This window comes from Tachyglossus aculeatus, chromosome 4 (assembly GCF_015852505.1).
Source record: "Tachyglossus aculeatus isolate mTacAcu1 chromosome 4, mTacAcu1.pri, whole genome shotgun sequence".
Taxonomy (NCBI): Eukaryota; Metazoa; Chordata; class Mammalia; order Monotremata; family Tachyglossidae; genus Tachyglossus; species Tachyglossus aculeatus.
In genome coordinates this window covers 81411115-81433675 of record NC_052069.1, presented here as the reverse complement: position 1 = coordinate 81433675, position 22561 = coordinate 81411115, and the positions used below count along the sequence as shown (strand labels likewise).

Below are 22561 nucleotides of genomic sequence, written 5' to 3'. Positions count from 1 at the left end.
AATCAAAGTACGTGGAGCTACCAATTTAAACAGGCCGACTTTATTGTTTCAACAATGTACCATTCTAACGAAGTTTGGAAATTGAAAAAAGGGAGGCTAAAGGAAAGCTGATTTGAGCCCTCGGCAATAAATAAATAATATTCAATTAGCAGAAGTCACATAAAGGACATCAGAAGCAAACAAATTAAATCAAAAGCGGCAAGATTTATGCATTTCCTAACATCCAGTCACGTAGCAGTAGTAATGGTAAAAGCCGTGGTAAGAGTTGTAACAATTTATGGAGACCCACTGAAAGCAAACCACTAAGACCCTAGGAAAGTACAACAGAAGCACCAAACAAATCCTTGGTCCAATCAATCAATCAATTGTATTTATTGAGCGCTTACTGTGTGCAGAGCACTGTACTAAGCGCTTGGGAAGTACAGGTCGGCAACACAAGACCGCTAGCTTCTTTTGGGCAGAGATCGTATCTCCCAACCCTATTGTCTTTTACTTCCCAAGCCCTTACTACAGTGTTTTGCACACAGTAAGTACTCGATACATAACATTGACCGATCGATTGAAGTCGCTCCCGGTCTAATCGTCATCATCAATCATATTTATTGAGCGCTTACTATGTGCAGAGCACTGTACTAAGCACTTGGGAAGTACAAATTGGCAACATATGGAGACAGTCCCTACCCAACAGTGGGCTCACAGTCTAAAAGGAGGAGTCTAATGGAGGAGTCGGACAGAAAAAATGTATTTACAAATGATGGAAGCAAATGAATGTACACATAAACTCTTAAGTACTGAAAATAAGTATTACCAGTAAGTGTTAAAGATGACTAACGCGTTGCTATCTCACCATGTTGGGAAATAATGGAGGAATCCTTGGGTAGGAGTGAAGCAGGATGGCCCGGTGGAATGAGCACAAGCCTAGGAGTCAGAAGACCTGGGTTCTAATCCTGGCTCTGCCACTTTCCTGCTAGGTGAACTCGGACAAATCTCTTTGCTTCCCTGTGCCTCAGTTTTCTCATCTGTAAAACGGGATTAAAGACCTGTTCTCCCTCTTGCTGCAAGCTCCATGTGTGAGGGCGACCGCGCCTGGCCTGATTATCAGACCCCACTGCTTGGTATAGTGCTTTGCAAGTAAGTGCTTAACTAATACCATAAATTACCATAAGCATTATTATTACTATTGTTCTTTGGAATTTTAGGAGGGTCTTGAAGCTGGGGAGGCTGAGGGTTGCTTTGGTGAGGGAATTCCAGGCTGGCGGAAATGCGTAAACAAGGGGATGGAGGGAAGTGGATAAATATATATGTTTGTACATATTTATTACTCTATTTATTTATTTATTTTACTTGTACTTATCTATTGTGTTTATTTTATTTTGTTAATATGTTTGGTTTTGTTCTCTGTCTCCCCCTTCTAGACTGTGAGCCCACTGTTGGGTAGGGACTGTCTCAATATGTTGCCAACTTGTACTTCCCAAGCGCTTAGTACAGTGCTTTGCACACAGTAAGCGCTCAATAAATACGATTGATGATGATGATGATGAGATGAGACCCAATATGTAAAATGGATGAGGCTGGGAAAAGCTGGATGGAGAGTCACACCTACCCTTAGCACTAATGCGCACTAAAGGCACCCCCCCGCCCAACACGAACATTAAAGCGCATACGAAATTATATGAACACGTACCTTTTCGGTGAACTCACCCTGACATTCGTGCTATTATATCCTTGGTCCTTTCTCCTGCTATCGCTACATGTAAGTGATTTTAAATCTGCCTATCTTCCTCCCAGTATATGGTTGAATCTGTGCCGTCCTTTTCTTTCGGTGTAGAGAACCCCGCACCCAGCAGGACCTCAATATATGGCACTGCTGCTGCTGCTACTGCTGAGAACTAATCCATCCAGCCCTTCGATAACCCAAAAAACCATTGTCCTCTCCCAGAAAATTTCCCATTAGATACATGGGAATTTTTGCTCTTTGGTGTGAGCAAAATTTTAGACTGTGAGCCAACTGTTGGGTAGGGACTGTCTCTATATGTTGCCAACTTGTACTTCCCAAGCGCTTAGTACAGTGCTCTGCACACAGTAAGCGCTCAATAAATACGATTGATGATGATGATGATGGTGTGGTGAAGGGAGATCAATATTCTCTGTGGCAGAGCAGTTAAGCTCAAAGAAGAGTATTAACTCAAAATGGTCGGGGAGTGTGTCTGCTAATTTCTCCTGACCTGTACACTCCCAAACACTCAGAACAGCGCTCTGCACATAGTAAGAACTCAAAAAATACCGCTGATTACTTAATGTGCTAAAAGGAATAATTTACTAAAATATATACTGTCTTAATTTAAAAGCTTCAGGACCAAATGGTGCCAAAGGGTGCTTACCCCTTCCTGACCCAACCGGCCCCACGAAAGAAAAGCAAGTTTCAGAGTAGGAGAGCCTAGGGGTGGATCTAAGAGCTATTCCTTTTAACCTGAGCCTGTTAAAGTGAAGAAAACAGCAGAAGTACCAGACCTCTCTCTTGGTCCCTTTGCTAATATCCCTACTCCCGCCTCATCCGAAACCTCTTTGGCTCTGTCCTCCCCTTTTCTTCCCATCACCTCCAGGTTTTCCTCACCTTAAGTCTTAGGTAACAGGACCAGGAGGCAACAACCTTTCAGGGCCATTCCATGGTCCAGGGTCTACTTTAATCGGGATAGAGAAACCTCAATTTCTCAGTCCCTTGACTACCACTACAATTTACGTATACATTTGTTACGGAGACCGAACGTGTTTGTTGATTCTGTTGTTATTGTACTCCCAAGCGCTTAGCACAGTGCTCTGCCCACAGTAAGCGCTCAATAAACACCACTGACTCAATCCATTATACTTAGGCCAAGCCACGTTACAGACTATCAGAGGTCATGTAAGCACTTACCTGATTAATGTGCTCTGCTCCAGTCCATGTAAAGCTACACGTGTCATTGCAACACAACACATACAACGGAGAGTCATCTGGGTTTGTGCCAGATGGGCACACCATTCCCATAAATACATCTTCTTCTTTTTCACTTGATGATGCCTCAGCTTAAAAAACAAAAGATGAAACATGGAGGGAGAAGGGAGAGGGAAGACAAATGATTCAGACACAGTATTACACTTAAAACATAAAACTTAAGTTTGGATAAGGGTACTATTACACCTATCCATGTATTTCGTTAAAGAGAAATATATTGGGGTTTTTTTTTGCTAAAAAGTAAACCAAATTTGAAGGATGAATATAAATTCTTCAATAATGATGGTCTGGAGATAAGAGCTTTAGGAGAAACAGCAGACCTCTTTAAAAAGCCTCTTTCCTCTACGTACCTTTTAGTTTTTCTCCTAGAGTTTACTGATCCAAAAAGATCATATTTTGTGGATGCACACACGAACTAATTCACATCAAATATACTATACTAAGTATATTTTATTCATTTATTGTGCAGAGTTTAGGCTCTAGAAGAAAATTCAGAATTCAGATAGAATTCAGAAACTGGTAACTACTTCTCTGAGGAACGAATGGCTTTAGTTTAAAACAGATTTGAAGAATATACAGATTAGGAACGGTAATTTGGGGGCTATTAAATACTAAGACAACAACAACAATAACTATAACCACAAGTTAAAGACTCACTCCTAAGTACCTCTCTCTGAGGGGAGTCTAAATAAGCTGGCACTAAAGCCTTATATATGTTTGTACATATTTATTATTCTATTTATTTATTTTACTTGTACATATCTATTCTATTTATTTTATTTTGTTGGTATGCTTGGTTTTGTTCTCTGTCTCCCCCATTTAGACTGTGAGCCCACTGTTGGGTAGGGACTGTCTTTATATGTTGCCAACTTCTACTTCCCAAGCGCTTAGTACAGTGCTCTGCACACAGTAAGCGCTCAATAAATACGATTGATTGATTATATGGAAGTAACTTGTAACCCAGTCAAACAGAGGGAAAGATTGGGAGGGATGAATGGAAGCCACTTTGGGAGGGAAGGTTTGAGCTGCGATCCTTGGCGGTCAGGCCAAGGGAAAAGCTTGGAGCTGTGACTCTGGAAGAACATGGGGTAAAGAGAGGGACTGAGACATGAGGGTTAGGAAACTCAGAAGGCTTAGGGGTACAGAGGTGAAGCCTTCAGAGGACTGAGGCTCCTACCTCTAAAGGGATGGAGCCATCAGGAATATCAATGGTGACCTACCTTGGCATCCACAGAACTTGTAGAGGGTGAGACTAGATCGTTAATTCATTCATTCAATAGTATTTATTGAGTGCTTACTGTGTGCAGAGCACTGTACTAAGATCCTGGAATGCCCCAAGGGAAGAGGGGAACAGACCAGAAAAGTGTGAGCTCCAGGGCCTCTACAGGAGAGCAAAAGGGTCCTGGGGAAAGGAGGAATAGTGCTAGAGAAAGAGAAAGATGGTTTGGACCAAGACTCGGTTTGTTACCTGAGTGATGTGCTAAAATCTGCATAACAGCTAATAAAATATATGGAGATTTCAAACCATGGTTTCTGCCTGTGGTGTAGCTGGAGAAGCAGCTCCGAGTACCAATCAATCAATCAATCAATCATATTTATTGAGCACTTACTGTGTGCAGAGCACTGTACTAAGCGCTTGGGAAGTACAAGTTGGCAACATATAGAGACAGTCCCTACCCAATAGTGGGCTCAGTCTAAAAATGTGAGCTCTTACCTCTCTTAACAGGGAGAAGCATGGACCATAAAAGCTGAGGAAGGTGGGGGGCACGTGATTTCTCTGTGGGTTCCAGGTAGCCAGTTCTTGGAAGAAGAATGGCAGGCTAATTCCCGACCCCTTGACTTCGCAGGGAATGCCAGAGTTTGAGACAAAGGGTGGTGACGGTAAATGAGGACGCAGGGATTTAGGGGTTCATTAGGCAGGGGTGAAGGGGAGGGCTTCAGGAACCAGAGGAAGCTCAAGGAGAAGGAATTCCAGGGACTATTTCTACCAGGATTTAGGGCTGAGAACTCTTGGAAATGACGACGTACCCAAGACAAAGTACATGGCATTAATTTCCATTTCTCAGCTACCACCCACAAAAGAGCAGCTCCTCACATTTAAGCAACCGAATTTCCAATGGCAAAAGACATGGTGCTTTTGTTAAAAGAATGATTTCTGAACACATGAAATGTGCCCAGAGAAAAGGCAAGGTGTTGAGAGTTACCTTTTAAAATCATTAATAAACAAAATTCCATTAAATTATTTCAAAAATAAATGTTCATGCGAAACGGGTGTTTTGAAGATTAACACACTTACCTTTAGCAATTTTCTGCGCTGTTTCTAAGATGGTAATTGCAGCAGGGTAAGCTCTACCACTAACAGCAGACATAAATGGTGTCATGCCTCTTGCATCCCTGGATTGAAATTTTGGACAAATTTAATACATTCTTAAGAATTTAAACAGGTTGCTTTAAATACTAAAATTATCAATCAGTGGTATTTACTGAGCGCCTACTGTGCACAGGGCACTATACTAAGCACTTGGGTGAGGACAACAGAGTAGGCAGACATGATCACTGCCCACAAGGCCGATGGACTTTTGTTTTCACAAATACAGAGGACGTTCCAATTGAAATTTTAACTCATGTTTCCAGTTCAAGGGTTAAAATACACAATTCTTAAAATTCTAAACAAAACCTGCTAGTTTTGAAGAGAAATCAACAGCTTTCAAAGCCTTTATTCTTGTTTTTTTCCACAAAATCTTTTTTCAACTTCACTAAATCTCAATCCCTGTCCTTCCTTTACTCTTGACATTTTCTACCCTCTCTTCACCCACTCTTGCCTCATTTCCACCTGAGACATGAGATGAGGCCTGTATTGATTACTTTTCCTCCAACTCCCATTTTGACTGGTTTCCGTCACCTACGCTTCAGTGACATGGCCCTCTCCGAAGTCAGAACCAAAGATTTCCTTGGCAAATACAAAGATCTCTACTTTATACTAATCCTCAGTCTCTCAGCGGCCTGACACTACGGACTCTTCCTTCCTCCTGGAATCCAGGCTTGCAATCTTGGTTTTACTGACGGTTCTTTTCTGGTTCTTTTCCACCCTCAGTCCCACAGTACTTAAGTACACATCCTTACATCCTGCCATTTCCTGCCATATCTGAATCTTAAAGTCTGTCTCTCTTGCTAGACTGTACGATCCTTGTGGGCTGGGATCAAGGTCAGAGTAGGAGCTCAATGAACAATAATGACCGACTGAAGAAGGAATCTGGGGGAACTAGAGGTTGCAGGCTTGGACCAGACACAGGTGAGGTAACTCATTTACTGGAGACGATGCAGGAATGAGAAAGCCCAAATGTCCTCTGAAACACTGTCTTCAAGGCTTCGTGCCAGATCTTGACGTCTCACAAACTGGCTCTCTTCACCCACTACCGACCAGTGGGCACTAAGGTCTGACCTCAAGCTCTCTACAAGTGAATCTTGCTCTTTCCTCACCTGCCCCTGAGCACTAGCTCACACTGTTTCCCTCCTGACCACATCCACCAGACCACAGCTCTCTCTAACTTTAAAGCTCTCTTAAAATCCCACATTTTTCTGGCCATTTCCTGTTGTCCAGGGAGAAAAATGCGATCCTTCACTTAACTGCTGTGTAACCTTGGGCAAGTCACTACCTCTCTGTGCCTCAGTTTCCTCCTCTATATAACGTGAATTAAATATCTGTTTTCTCTCTTCCTTAGACTGTGAGCCCCACATGGAACGGTGACTGTGCCTGACCTGATTATCCTACTCCAGTGCTTAGTACAATGCTCTGCACAGAGTAAACCCTTAACAAATACCACAATTATTATTCTTAACTCTCTGTATGTGTGAAAGAGCAATCTGTCTTAAATGAACTAAAAACACAGGCTTTGGAGTCAGAGGTCATGGGTTCAAATCCCGGCACCGCCTTCTTAGCTGTGAGACTCTGGGAAAGTCACTTAACTTCTCTGTGCCTCAGTTACCTCACCTCTAAAATGAGGATTAAGACTGTGAGACCCCGTGGGACAACCTGATCACCTTGTAACCTCCCCAGCGCTTAGAACAGTGCTTTGCACATAGTAAGCGCTTAACAAATGCCATCATTATTACTATTAAAATTTCTGATACACTACTGGAACATTAGCATTTTTCATGTGGTTTAGATGTTTGCTTTTCTTCTCCAGTATGGTTCCTACATTTCTCTCCTTGACCCCCCTTCAATCTGGCTTCTGTCGTATGTACTCCACAGAAACTGCCCTCTCAAAGGTCACCAATGATCTCCTTCTTGCCAAATCCAACAGCCTCTACTTCATCCTAATCCTCCGGGACCGCTCAGCGGCCTTCAACACGGTGGACCATCCCCTTTACCTGGAAATGTCACCCAAGCTTGGCTTCCCCGACACTGTCCTTTCCTGGTCCTCCTCGTATCTCTCTGGCTCTTTTATGGGCTCCTCCTCTGCCTCCCAACCCCTAACTGTGGGAGCCCCTCAAGGTTCAGTTCTGGGTCCCCTTCTATTCTCCATCTCCATCCACTCCCTTGAGAGAACTCATTCGCTCCCATGGCCTTCTAAGCACGGCTTCAGATACCACCTCTACTCCCAAATCTAAATTTCCACGCCTGATCTCTCTCCCTCTCTGGAGTCTCACCTTTACTCCTGCCTTCAGGCCACCTCTCAAATTTAACACGTCCAAAACTGAGCTCCTCATCTTCCCCATGACTTTCCCATCACTGTAGACAGCACCACCATCCTTCCTGTCTCAGAAACCTGTAGCCTTTGTCGTTAACCGTGACTTGTCTCTCTCATTCAACCCTCAGATCCGATCCGTCACTAACTCCGGTCGGCTCTACCTTCACAATGTCTCTCAAATTCACCCTCTCCTCTGCATCTAAACTGATACCACGGTAATCGAAATACTACAATAAACATCTAGTGTGGCACTAACTTGGCCTTTTAACATTTAGCCCCATAAAACCTTACTTGGCTGACAGGAGTTCTCGAAGGTACGGCTGGAGAACCACGCTATCGCATAACAATTTCAGAATAAAATGAGCATTCGCCTTCCGATCCTTCGACTCGACTACAGATGGCTCTGTAGAAGGCCCTGTAATTGAACACAACACACTTGTAATGAGACAATCCACATGGCTATAAAAATATTTCAGGGAAAAATAAGGCGAGAGTATTTTAAGACTGAGATCAATTACAACTATTGGGAACGTTCTTATGAATTTCAATTAGAGTGAAAAAAAATCTTCAAAATTCTTTACAAACCTAAACAGAGTCTACGCTAATGACAAACATCGAATTTTCCTGCCACACGTTTATTAAAGTGACCGTTTTCCTTCTTTTATTGCGCTTTACCAATGAAGCAAACTGCGAAAGGCCTAACGGCGAGTTTATATTTGAGTTAAGGAAGCGTTGGGTCTGGCAGCTTAAAAACCGGGGGCTCCCATTTGCGAAGCCAGTCTTCGTATCGTCTAAGCAGATAAACAGCGGGTTCTCACCTGGAATGGTGGAGGTGCTTGGTCCTTGACCAGTGCCGGTCGCTGCTGTGGTAAGAGATCCCACAGCGGGGGCCAGGATAAAATCAATGTCACCATCTTTCAGTAAACAGAACAGCAGGATGTACATCATTATAGAAAACACATCCCTAACAAATTGCTCAGAACTGACCTCCACAGCTTCGAAAAGCTAGCCAAAGGCCAAGTCAGACAGAGGCTCTAGTGGAATCTCTGAACACTAAAAACTGATAAAATAGATCAGTGACAGCTAGTTCATTATGCCCAAAGGACTGCCATTTTTAAGAGGGAAAGAAACGCAGCATTACAGTAGAAAATTAAAGTTGTGATTTTTTTTTAAAAAAAGGTTCTTTTAGCATTTCAATCTGAAAGCTTGAAAACTCAGCCCCTCCATTCCCCCCCTCAAAGTATTCACTTGTGGCTGATGTATTTGACACTTCCTGTCCGATAACTGCTCTGGCACGTTTCCAACGTCTATTATATAACTGTAACTGCGCACATTCATTTCCTCTGAATTACGGATCGATCACCTTCACCTCAATGCTAGACAAAAACAACAGTTCTTACCGGGATCCATCGCGGGTGGATCGGGAACCCAACTAGGAGGAGCTATCGGGGGAGAAACTGGATCCTGGTGATCACTGGAGGAAGCTCCAGCTTCATGCCTGCCCAAGCCAGCGGCTCGTAACGAACGCCTCATCATCTCCCTTAGTCTCAAGCTGGAAAGGATCAGAAAAACGGGGTTCACTTATCCCATCCACCACTAATATTTCTCAGCAAGTGAATATCTAATTCAGACATTTTTTTTTCCAACTGAGACGTTCAAATGCTCTTTTTGGACCAAAACCACTGTTACTCAACAAGAAAACAAAATACACTCAGATCACTGTCCACTTCAGACATAAACCAGAAAGAGGTTCATACAAAATGGAGAACTCCGGACTCTGATTACTGATCGGTTCTCCCACACTAGAAGAGGAATACAAAGAGAGAGGAGGCCTCAAAGGAATTTGGAAACCGTTTTTAAGAAGTCTCTGAGGGAACAGCAAATCTGAACATTAGAACCAAAAATAGCTTCTGTCTCCTGCTTAATCTGCAGGCACATCAGGTCCAAATTTGGGTTTTTAAATCAACATATTAGTAGCCCCAAGAGGCTAAAATACTTTCTCCTCTTTCAAAATTACTCTTGTAAATAAATTCACAGCTGGGAGTGTTTGGAAGTCCTTCTCAAAGTTCAGGTCTGTGTTATTAAAAAACATTACAGGTTGTTAGTACAATAAACCAAGAAGTGAATGTTTTATCTCTTGAAGACATAAGCAGGCAACCTAAAGCAATTTTCTAAAGATTTAATTTTTCCATAAGCCGTGCCTTTAAAAATGCTTCTCCTCAGGCTTAAGGGCAATCACTGAGTGGAGCTAGAGTTTGTGAGGAATGCTGTGAGATTGTTCATTCGATCGTATTTATTGAGCGCTTACTGTGTGCAGAGCACTGTACTAAGCGCTTGGGAAGTACAAGTCGGTGACCTATAGAGACGGTCCCTACCCAACAACGGGCTCACAGTCTCTGATTATGGTCCCGTAGGGTTTACTCCTCTACATAACTGACAACTTCCAGACGGTTGGTAATGCAAGCTCAAACCACTCTGCCCTACTGTATGGGATCCTACCCAATTCTGAAGCAAATGCTGATGAAGAAAGATGGGAGTCAGTTTCTCTGCCAATAAGAGTCCTGTTTATTTGTAGTGACAAATAATGATCCTTTTGCAATGCTAATTGAGCAGAAAATAGACATTTGGTCTCCTAAAAATGCCTGGCACAGTTAAAATACGGAAGACTAGGATACTAATGGCAAAACGCTAAACTGTACAGAATGAGCAAATATATGGTTATGGGAATGGCAACATCAGCAGTGATGCTCACGGGGTTTAAAGAATGCACACTGATTTGAGAAATACAAGGGAGAGCTTAGGCTCATCTGGAATTTGCAACACACACACACTCTCTCACACACACACACACACACACACTCACACACACACACACACACACACACACACACTCTCACACACTCACTCTCTCTCGCTTGGTTATTCGAGTACGGTCAACTGATTAAGAGGGAGACCCGATAAGTTCTACCTCAGTCTCCCCCTTTTCCACCCACTCCCCACCTGCCTTCTCCCTTTGAAAAACACTGTCCTTAACCTCCTTCTCTTCACTTGTCTTGGAATAGATTGTTAACAGAATATGCAGGTCGTGTTACAGATTCTTAAAAGAGAAAGTTATTCTTCAAGATGCTGTACACAATTCATGAAGAGTCACCTGGATCCTCAGTGGTTGAGGACAATATTGAGGAGATACCACCTTGGCTGCTAAGACTCAGAGTTTGGACTTTTCTTCGGACAGGTTTGTCTGGAGTCATCAAATTTTCTGACAATATGGAAGAATTCAAGGATGATGTAATTTCCTCTTTGTAAGCACGTTATATCCGTACTAGAGAAGCCTTAGTATCCAGTCATGTTCAAATACACCACTGTGACAAAAAAGCGAAGGTCATGTGTCTTCCAGGTTAACGATCTCTAGAGTAAGTACACCTGCAATATCAGATGCATTAACCAAGTCTGCCCTTAAAACTGCCCTTTGTACTCAGGACCCACTGGGTAATAAAAGTTCTGAGGCAAAGCATCATCTGGAGGAACTTAAGGGAGTTCAACATGGAAAACTGCGTCAGTTTTTGGTTTAGTGCTTATGAATCCCAGCCTGCACACTCCTCACAGGGCAATTGCTACACAATCCACGGTTCACTCTAGGATGACATCAATGAAGCGGATTCTGAGGATTTCCTACTGCCAGTCGACGCTTCTAACGCTCCTGCGCTTTTCAGGTTTCACCAGGCAACCCTGATTTTGAACTGTATAAAAAGTGGTACAGTCTTCAGCAAATTCCTCAGAGGAGCTTACTCTGGAACTAAATTATGAGAGAAATGCATCACCCACTCTTGAAGCTCCTTTTAGTCTGTGCCTCCCATGACAAAAGGTGGCTGTAGTGTGACTGGACAACTTGACTTGCATCAGTATCTTCCCTGACAAAGGGTAGCGCTTGAAAGAGTTCGGACACTTAACTTCTTCTGGAAAATTTGAGTTTTTCTTCCGTTTTAGAAAAGGCCCAGTCCTTTCAGTCTACTTAATGGATCCTAACAGGTAGACACCAACTTCTATGCTCGACTTTTAAAAGAGTTAGGATATGCTCTTACTCATTTGTTGAGACTTTCGATTTCTGTGCTTCCCATGACCGTGCTTTAGATTTGGTTTCCTTGGCAAGCTTTAATGCGGTTCCATTTATAACCGGAAGCACTTAAATCGATAGCCTTCCTGGTGTTTTCAAAATGCTGGAGGAATATAAAACGGCTGTCTCTCACTCTGGGGCCCTTGCCAGAATATCAGCAGAGTGAACACTCCTTTCTACTGTTGTGTTTATCAGGGGCCAGAAAGCTAGGCCTGAATCGAGTCTGGAACAGTAATGCTTCTCTCTCATCTAGAATGGAAAATATATTTTGTTTCATGAAACTCAGCTCTGCAGGTATTCTGTAATCGCTGAACCTACGACAGGGAAATTTACTCCAAAATTTGAAGAGCCTGAAAATGAAAAAGGGAGGACTTCTGTGCAGAACACACCGTAATAGTTAAACTGTAATGAGCAACCTTGCACCGTACCTTATCATTTCTATCAGGATATCTGACGCAGAGATTTAAACGAATGCACTTCACCTTATTTTCCCCCATGCCTTCATTTGAAAGCAGCGATGATGAATTTGAAAAAGAACCTGAAAAATCTGAGAAACCTGCTCCCTGGTCTACTATACCAGCTGATGGCTAAATTAGGCACATCCATCACTGTGAGTTTCTCCTAAAAATGCAAAACCTGAAGCACATGGCCTAGGTAAAATAGATGGCATATTATTGTGTCTTAAAAAAAAAAGTTCTCGTTAAAAACACTTTACCTTCGACTGCTTGATGATCCAGCCCGATTACCTGGGCCATTGCTTGACACAACGGATATCGCGTTTGCAATAGCTTCAACTGCAGAAAGTCTTTCTGCAAACGTATTCCTTTCAGAGCGCTCTGCTTCTGAAACATAAGGGAAAACATTTGGCCCCCAAATTTCCAGGTTATTTTAGCACAGTCATAGTGCACCTTGTTGAAATTTTGGTGCCGTTGTATTTTTTTTACCATATTTGATTAAGTCTAAGCCCTCATTTCCTCTTCTCCCACTCCCTTCTGCATCGCCCTGATTCGCTCCCTTCAGTCACTCCCTCTTCAGCCCCACAGAATTTACTTACATATCCATAATTTACTTAATATCTGCTTACCCCCTCTAGACTCTAAGCTGATCATGGGAACAGGATGTGTGCTTTATTGATGTACTGTCCTCTCCCAAGAGCTTAGCTCTGCACACAGAAAGCACTCAGTACATATGATCAATTGATTAAACTGATGTATGGTCAATGATCAAGGTTTCTCCATATTCCCAATGATGACACTAAAAGGATCACATTGCTTCCTTCCTTCCTTGGTTTCAAGGTCTCAAACCTCAAGCTAATTAATACAAGGTCTCTAGATGGAATTTACTTCACTATCAGTGGGAAAACACCACCATCTGAAAGTGAGCCTTATATACCAATCTCACATAGTATTATTTTAGGCTTCGGTGTATACTCAGAAGGTTCCCAATAAAAAAAACTCATTCAAAAATGTAAAGAGCAGTGACATAAAGTGACTTGAAACCTAACTAGGAAGGGAGCAGGAGTATAGTTTTCTTCTACTTAGTTGATTGCGGGGTAGAAGAGTTAATCTGAGTTGTTCTGAATTCTGAAACCTCGTACGTTTTGAATTTTAGAGACAAAACATGAGTTTCCATCATTTCTAGAAAATTTAGTGTGCTGGGTTTTGCTTTATAGAAATAGTAGGGTCAACGGGGCGCATTAGGATTAAGGAATAAATAGGAAAACCAGAACCCACATACATCCTAGCAGAATTCCTGTGCTTGGCCAACGGCAACAATGGGAGCCACAGGGCTACAGGAACAGAGGCTCTAAGGAAGAAAAGGTGATAAGATATCCTTTCACCACACTAACAAAAGTGGTTGTGCTTAGAACAAGGGCAACAATGGGGGGTAGAGGGCTGCAGGAACGGAGGCTGATCAAAATACAACCTTCGACCATCCTCCTGGGCCACAAAATCTCCCGACCGAGGACCTCAGCATGGAGGAGTGACAGCAGACCACCAGAGAGAAACTTTAGCTTTCTGCAGGTAAAACTTTGACAGTGAGGCTCAAGTCACACCCGGAATCTCAACCTCATGCTCAACTTTTAGTCATGGTATCTTGGTTGCTGGGGAGAGGAATGGCTAGTGCTTTTATTTTAACTTAAAGCCATCATTCACACTTCGTGCTGGGTGGACAAAGGAGGGGAAATCTCTAGGGAGTCGGGGACTGCATCGTTAGCTGCAGTGCCAGGCCTATCTTCAGGGGATGAGAGGCACCGTGGCCTAATGGAAAGAGCACGAGCTTGGGAGTCAGAAGTCACGGTTCTAATTCCGGCCCCGCCACTTGTCAGCTGTGTGACTTTAGGCAAGTCACTTAACTTCTCCGTGCCTCAGTTCTCTCATCTGTAAAACGGAGATTAAGACTGTGATCCCTACGTGGGACAGCCTTATTACTTTGTATCTACCCCAGCGCTTAGAACAGTGCCTGGCACATAGTAAGCACATAAACACCATCATTATTATTATTATTATACCACGTACCAACAAATTCTGTTGAATTGTGCTCTCCCTAGTGCTTAGTACAGTGCTCTGCATACAGTAAGAGTTCAATAAATACCACTGATTGACAGATGAATGAGCACAGTACACGCATCCTCTCTTTGTGCTAGGCCCATCCTGCGGCAGGGGGTTTTGCACCTAGGGATGCCCCCCAGGATTCAGTAACCCCAATTAAATTATGTAGAAAGGAATGCTTTTAAAGAAAAAAATGCTACCTCTAGCTGAAAAAAAATCTGTCTACATAACCATATTTACATCCAGAGGAAAAGAGGACAAAAATATTTTTAATCTTCATATGGCACTTCATGACCCTGAAATATAAGATACATAAAAGGGGCAACTTCTACATTTCTGAACTTGAAATGGCTCTATTGCTCACATTGAATAATTTGGTTCATAAAAGCTTCCTGGTGTTAATCATATTTATTGAGCGCTTACTGTGTGCAGAGCACTGTAATAAGCGCTTGGAAGAGTACAATATGACACATTCCCTATTCACAGCAAGCTTACAGTCTCGAAATAAACTTACAGTTATATTTTTTAACATTACCTTCTTCTTCTTTAGTTTCTTTGTTGCTAGTTGGGAAGCATACAGATACACAAGCATGCAAAATATTGCGATTTCCATCACATCTGTGGCTGAGGAATGTTTGCAACATCTGTTGATTCTGATCCAAGACAACTGCTTGTTCAAGATTCATCAGATACTGTCGGCAGGCCTCGTAGTCACATCGCAGAATATGTTGCATTAAAGTTTGTTTCTGTGTTCAGACCCATGAAAAATAAAGGTTGCGATAAAAAAAAAAACTATAATCTAGACTTCGGATTTCAATTCTAGGAAAAGAAAATACTAACACAAAAGGAAAATTCAGTATCAAAACTGCAAAAAAAAATAGAGCTAGTTCCCCTCCTCCAAAGCCATCCTGGATATTCATATTATTCATCAATAAAATTGTCATGGCGTTTATTGACGACAGCGTCCCTATTCAAATCATTTCCATGCTAGTAAGCATGATCAGGCATTCTGACGGATAGTGATGATCTCTTGACATTTTTTTCACTACTCCTGGCACAGTGGCATGCCGAATGCGGCCCCAAAGTCATATTTCTGCCCACTCCAGAGACTTGGGCTGTCTTACAGAGCTAACTAAAACTTCCTTGGGTGCCCAGCACCGCCCAATGGAGTATGCAGGGACCAAGTGTGTGACGGATATTCAGCCACTGAAACACCCTACACTTTCCGGAACATTATGATACAATTAAAAGCATCATACTGGCTGCCAAAGGCAGCGGTACCGAACACAAGAGACGGCTACTGAATGCTGTTTCTTTCCTCCATGGCACTTGAGAGCGCACTGCAATATCATCTACAGACCGGACTAGGAAAACCAGGCGAAAGAGAAGCATCCCCACTCCAGGTTTCCATCGCATCCTTCTTTTCCATCATGCTTTCCTACTGCCGGGTCTCAGCCAGCGGCTGCACGAGGGAAGAGGGGGCCGAGTCTCACAGTGGCCAGCCCCCCTCTACATCTGGGACAGCAACACAGTCTCCGGTCTTCTCTGACCCAACACATCACCTTGGCACCATGTTGTCACAGCTTCCCACTCATCATCAATCGTATTTATTGAGCGCTTACTATGTGCAGAGCACTGTACTAAGCGCTTGGGAAGTACAAACTGGCAACATATAGAGACAGTCCCTACCCAACAGTGGGCTCACAGTCTAAAAGGGGGAGACAGAGAACAAAACCAAACATACTAACAAAATAAAATAAATAGGATATGTACAAGTAAAATAAATAAAGTAATAAATATGTACAAACACATATACATATATACAGGTGCTGTGGGGAAGGGAAGGAGGTAAGATGGGGGGGAACTGTACCCTTTACATTTTTCGTGCGGGAGTGGGGAAGGATGAGGACAAAAGCTTTCCATTTCCTCCAACGGATACAATGTTTGGACCTGGTCTGAAACGCTGAGATGCGTGAGGACCATTTTTTATCACTGTTGCTTTGTTATTCGGTTCTTGTTTCGGCTGAATTTGCCCTGTTATTCTTTCCCTGTTTCTGTCCTCCTTCCCCGGCTAGGTCTGGAACACTCTGCGGGCCCCGGACCATGTCCTTCTACTTTCTCTTCGGTCCTTAGGAGAGGGTTTATATATACCGTCAGCACCGAATACATGCCATTACTACTTCTACTATGACATTCATTACCTCATTTTATCTTCCTGTTGCCTGTGTGAGGTAAGGAGAGGAAGAAAATTGTCATCACCCTCATATAAAGATGAGGAAATGGAAGCATAAAGAGGTTAAAGTGACATGCTCAAAGTCACCTAGCAAGCCAATGGCAAAGCTGGAACTAGATACACAGATTTCCGGGCCCAAACACTTGTGCCCCAGGAACGGACAGTTGATTTCCGAATCACAGGTTTTTATAATGGCATTTATTAAGCGCTTACTATGTGCAAAGCACTGTTCTAAGCTCTGGGGAGGTTACAAGGTGATCAGGTTGTCCCACGGGGGGCTCACAGTCTTAATCCCCATTTGACAGATGAGGTCACTGAGGCCCAGAGAAGTTAAGTGACTTGCCCAAGGTCACACAGCTGACAACTGGCAGAGCTGGGATTCGAACCCAAACCTCTGACTCCAAAGCCCGTGCTCTTTCCACTAAGCCACGCTGCTTCTACTTCACAATGCCCGTGCCATTGGCTAATTTTAGGTAACATTAAGCTTAAACTGAAACGAGAATCATTTGGGGAATGGGTCTGGATTTGATCAGATGGCAACAATTCTCTAAAAGAGTTCTTCCCTAAAACGGTAATTGTTTTTGGTGGCAATTTCTAAACAAGTACACTCAGTTCCCAAAACTTACATTTAAAATGCAGGCTGTTTTCCCTGCTTAAAGTTTGTACCCTTGATTGAGACCATTCCTGCTACAAATCGTGGAAGTCTGAATTACCAGAACAGGTTTTACATTGCAGAAACCCCCCAAAAAGAGAAAGCAGAAACACCCCACTTAAGTCGGGAAGCCCGTATCGAAGCTCAACAAAGAAAGCAAGTACTGCTTTGCTGGGGCTAAAGCCACTGGTGGTTAGCAAGAAAGCTAACGGCCAGGAAAACCTAACTGAGGCTTTGTAAAGGAAACGTCGGTTAGTAAAATGAAGATTTTACCTTCTCTGGGAGGATGATAAAATCATCTGCTTTGACCCTATGGAACCCACCGCTGGTACCAACTCCGTGGGGGCCGGGGGAGAGCCATTTCCAGCAGGACGCAGGCTCCCCTCACTCCCCGCTCCGGCCCGAGTCTTCTGGGTGGCTGTGTTCCCTTCTAGACTGTAAGCTTGCTGTGGGCAGCGAATGTCTCCGCTACACTGAACGCCCCCAGACGCGCAGTACAGGGCTCGGCACAAAGTAAGCACTCAAAAAATGCCACTGATTGACTGAGCCGGCTCATTGTGGGCAGGGAATGTATCTGTTTACTGCTACATTGTTCTCTCCAAAGTGCTTAGTACAGTGCTTTGCACACAGTAAGTGCTTGATAAATGACTGAATTTGGGCGGGTGGGGGGCTGAGCTGGGGTCTACACAGTCTCCCTTGCAGGTGTTCCAGTGCTGAGATTTCTTTCTAAGCTCAGGGGCAATTGCAATGGCTCTGTCAACACCAAAAGGCCTACTTACGTGGTGTGGCAAGATCCCTGGCATGCAGAGGTGGGGCCCTATCCCCACGCAGCTCAATCACTCATCGGACAACATCAAAGAGTGACTGCCCTCTCTCCCTTCCTCTTTTCCACTCGTTCCACGCTTTCCCTTCTCTGTTCTCTGCGACTCTGACCAGGGTAAGCTCTGCCTTGTCTCATCTGAAGAGATCTGTGTGGCCCCCAGGCCAGGCCGTTAGTCCAGGCAGATAAGGCCTGGCTCCTGGCATGGTCTCCAGGCTGAGTCGGGGAAAAGTCATGTCACCCCCAATTCTGTGAGATTTGGAGGCTGAGCTGGTGGGGAGGCTCAGTGGGACTCCCTGCACCCCGGCGGGCTCCAAAACTACCTAGGGAAAGGCCTTTTGTGCCCAATCCCACCAAACACCAGGCTGAGTCGGGGACTTTTTGAGCCTCGACAAGTTTTAGGACACTGGGAAGGCCTTGGTTGGGACTGACCCTTTAATTCGCCTCTCCCTCGGGCCCGATGCATTTACGTACAGATCCGTATTTTAATTTATTTATCTATATTAATGTCTGCCTCTACCCTCTCGACTCTAAGTGTGTTGTGAGCAGGGAGCGTGACTACCGATTCCGTTGTACTGTACCTTCCCACGCGCTTAGTCCAGTGATCTGTCTGCACACAATAAGCCCTCAAATACCAACAACTGACTGATCTCGGACAGACTGGGTGGAAGCCTGTGCTGGACTTCTTTATCCCTGGGCTTGTTGGACTCTGAGAACGAAGAAGCCTGAGGCTCTGTTTCTCCTCCAGCCACAGTATCTTATTGCTTTTAATGCATTCGTCAACAGCCTTGTCTTCTATGTGGGTTTTGTGTCTTTCTTCACGTGTCTGTAGCTCAAACATTCCTCCTCCCACCTCCGTATTCTTAAAGACCCTTAAGGCCGGAGACCCGCGTGCTCTTCTCACTCCTGAATTTTTCCGCAGAGCTCAGTACAGTTCTGTGCACACACTAGGCGTTTCAAAAAACGCTATTACTACTTTTCAGGAGTGGATGCCTGTCTCTGAAAGTTACGTTCCAAGTCTGACCCAGTGGTCCTCCTGGAGTAAAGTAGCCAATTCTGAATTTGAGTACATTTGGATCATACCCTTGGCAAAATCTTTCAACATTATTCATAACTTAAGCTCATTACATAGGACTTAAATTTAGGCTATTTTCTTCCACAAACTGATCATTATTGAATATAAAACAGATGGAACAGACCATCTCTTTTGGAAGCAGCTACAAAAGCTAAGACATTTTCAATAAGTACACCTATGGCAAGGCTAATTCTCTCAAGTCAACTAAGTACCCGGTCATATTCGGTCATCTTCAAGTTATCCGATCTGAGTTAATCCGTCAAGGTTCCAAACGAGCTAAATTTCATTAAAAATGTCCCAAGCCTTCGTTACCAAAATCTGGATGCAGATAGCTATGTGACAAGAAAGTTAAGACCCACGCTTATTTTCTCACTTGCTTATATTAGAAACATAAATCTGAAACCTCACTTTATTTCCACAAATTACTCTACCAAGCATTTCTGTTGAAACCCATTTGTCCCCGCAGATGTCAGTCTTTGATTCATAGACTCTCTCTGGCCTACTTTGGAGAAACGGGAACTCAGTTCCTTAACATCTGGCTACAAATTTTAGACTCCTGCAGGCACATGCAGCCTGTACGGCAGTACGTTGCTTTCTGCTGAAAAATGAGATAAATTACCTAATCTCTAGATTCTGCCTAGCAAAGAGAAAGAAAATACTAGACGTCAACTGTGGAATGCTTATCAAAGTACTCTGTAACTTCCGGCACACCTCCGTCAATTTAGTTTCAGCTTTTAAATATGAACTGTCTGATGCCACCTTTCCAAAAATATTCAGAGGAATAAGATTACCTGATAAGGAAAATTAAATAAAGGGAATTTACCTCTACAGCCATAATGATAATAGCAGCTTTCTTTTTGATAGTTGAATTAGCAGGAAGGTTTGTTAAAGAGTGTACACCCATTCCAAGACTACTAATAGGTGGAAGATCCAGCCAGTCAGGATCCCTTATTCCACCCATGCAGTCTTTGGCCATTGGGTAGATGGTACCATTTCCGTCTCGAAGGATAATAGGTGACTCCTAAATGGAAAAAAATTTGAAGATGTAATATGTAATATCTCTCCAGAAAAATCAAAGTAGGACTCATTTCAGAGGTTATTTTACTTCCAAATTTTAGGTGGTTAACACTACAAAATGATGTAACAAAGGCTTTTTTTCCTCAAGTTCTTCTTTAAGCCTGCATCTCCCCGCACCCCCACACCGAGGAAACGCACCTGTCCGGCAGTGAAAATGGCAACATTCCTCTCATTCTGCCCAAGGAAAGCAATGCTGCTAGTAGGAAAATTGTTTTCCTGCTCTGCTTTTCCTGTAGCAAGGTCAAAGATACAGTATCGCACCCAATTCCCAGTCTTCAGGACAGCGTGGACACCTTAGAATCACATGGAGGAAGGAAAAATAATTACATATTTTCATGGATCCCTCTAATACCATGAACAATACAAACCCCTGAAAAACTCAATAGCCATTCTTCACTCGGGCGCGCAAGAACTTTTCCAGTACTGTTTGAGGAGAAAAACTCAAAACCCTGAAATGCCACCCCCATAGTTCAACACACACCCTCCTCCCAATTCAGTCGTGTTTCTGCACAGCTCTAAAGGAAGGATTAAAGGAGTAACAGAAACCTGTCACCCTAGAGCAGAAAAAAAACATCAAAGATAACGCGCCTATGAAGAGAAAATGAGAGAATCTAGGTCTTTACCTTTGGAATCGACATTAACTGCTAATATTTCTGTTTTCTCAGGAATACACAGCTTTTTGGGTGTCCTTTGGAAACAGTCTGGAACTTTTGGTGTCCCTCCGGTTTTTACCACCTGAACGGTCATAAGAGAGGGCTGTAAATTGTCACAGGAATCACAAAAATCAGAGTGGCACCCTTCCGAACTGGTTGTTATTCTCCCTTCACACATACCTGCAGCTCATCAATTCGCAGCAGTCGACAATCTTGAAGGAGAGAAGACGGATCGGGATCTGAGCCAGAGCTGCTTTGACAGTTTGCGCTACTGGATGTGCCAGGAAATTTCACGGCAACGTAGGCACCATCGACTTTTAACACCTAAAAGTCAAGTACATTAAGTGCAATTGTTTTTTTAAAGGTATTGGTTTCACCTCTTACTACAGGCCCAAGTACTGAACTAAGATGAGGAAACTGAGGCATAGAGAAGTTACGTCACTGCCCAAAGTCACACAGCAGACAAGTGGCAGAGTAAGGATTGGAATCAATCCTATTTATTGAGCCCTTAATGTGTTCTGAGCATTGTACTAAGCACTTGGGAGAGTACAACAGGGTTGGTAGATACACAATGAGCTGTGTGGCCCAGTGAAAAGAACGTGTGACTGGGAGCCAGGACCTGGGTTCAAATCCTGACTCTGGCATTTGCTTGCTATGTGACCTTGGACAAGTCACTTAACTCCTCTGTGCCTCCGTTTCCTCAACTACAAAATGACGATTAAATCCTACTCATTCCACTGTATTTACTGAGTCCTTATTTTGTGCAGAGCGCTGTACTAAGCACTTCGAACAGTACAATAGATGCATTTCCTGCCCACTATGAATTTACAGTTTAGAGAGAATGGTATTTGTTAAGCACTTTTAAATCATAATAAAGATATTTGTTAAGCACTTACTATGTGGTAATCACTGTTCGAATAGCTGGTGTAAATACAAGGTGATCAGGTTGTCCCACATGGGGCTCACAGTCTTAATCCCCATTTTACAGATGAGGTAACTGAGGCCTAGAGAAGTTAAGTGACTTGCCCAAAGCCACACAGCTGACAAATGGCGGAGCCAGAATTAGAACCCACAACCTCTGACTCCGAAGCCCATGCTCTTTCCACTAAGCCACTTTGCTTACACTGTGAGCCCCATGTGCAGCAAGGGCTGTGTCCGACCTGATAAACTTATATTCATTCATTCATTCATTCAATCGTAGTTATTGAGCGCTTACTGTGTGCAGAGCGTCTACCCCAGAGTGTAGAACAGTGATTGACAGGAAGTGCTTAACAAATACCATAAAAAAACGAACAAACGAAAAAACAAGCTTTCAGTCTAGAGGGAATGGTAGTTGTTAAGCACTTAATTCCCATTTTACAGGTGAAGAAGTGAAGCGACTGGCCCAAGGTCACACGTGGTAGAGCTAAGTACCCAGGGTCCTTTTAACTCCTAGGCACTCAATACTGCCAGTGACACACCACGGAGAGTTCTTGGAAAATCACAAGCAACCTCCTGATCCTCGCCTATTCCACCCTACCACTTAAGGTGTTACCAGCCTGAAAATATATTCAGTTAAATATGGCCTCGGGGCCCAGGAACTGGCCTCCAGTTGGGCTGTGCTAGGCCTCCTGAGAAGTGCGGTGGAGTTGGGGGGATGGCACCAGCCAGTGCCATCTCTGAACTCTTCCTGTCCAATCAATCAATCGTATTTATTGAGCGC

The 22561-nt window shown here is 43.5% G+C and overlaps 1 protein-coding gene across 6 annotated transcripts in view; it reads right to left on the bottom strand.

The window, feature by feature from the left end:
- Positions 1-22561, bottom strand: part of UBR5 (ubiquitin protein ligase E3 component n-recognin 5) — a 147496-nt gene that overhangs the window by 38545 nt on the left and 86390 nt on the right. For 3 of the 6 annotated variants that reach the window (XM_038745452.1, XM_038745454.1, XM_038745457.1), the window contains 11 exons: positions 21040-21183; positions 20830-20941; positions 20345-20499; positions 19953-20150; positions 14885-15095; positions 12513-12639; positions 9084-9235; positions 8502-8597; positions 7975-8098; positions 5289-5386; positions 2915-3063 (listed from right to left, as the gene is read on the bottom strand). In XM_038745452.1, coding sequence (XP_038601380.1) covers positions 2915-3063; positions 5289-5386; positions 7975-8098; positions 8502-8597; positions 9084-9235; positions 12513-12639; positions 14885-15095; positions 19953-20150; positions 20345-20499; positions 20830-20941; positions 21040-21183 — 1566 coding nt within the window. The remainder of the gene's footprint in view (positions 1-2914; positions 3064-5288; positions 5387-7974; positions 8099-8501; positions 8598-9083; positions 9236-12512; positions 12640-14884; positions 15096-19952; positions 20151-20344; positions 20500-20829; positions 20942-21039; positions 21184-22561) is intronic. The other 3 variants (XM_038745455.1, XM_038745453.1, XM_038745456.1) reach the window with 3 other exon arrangements.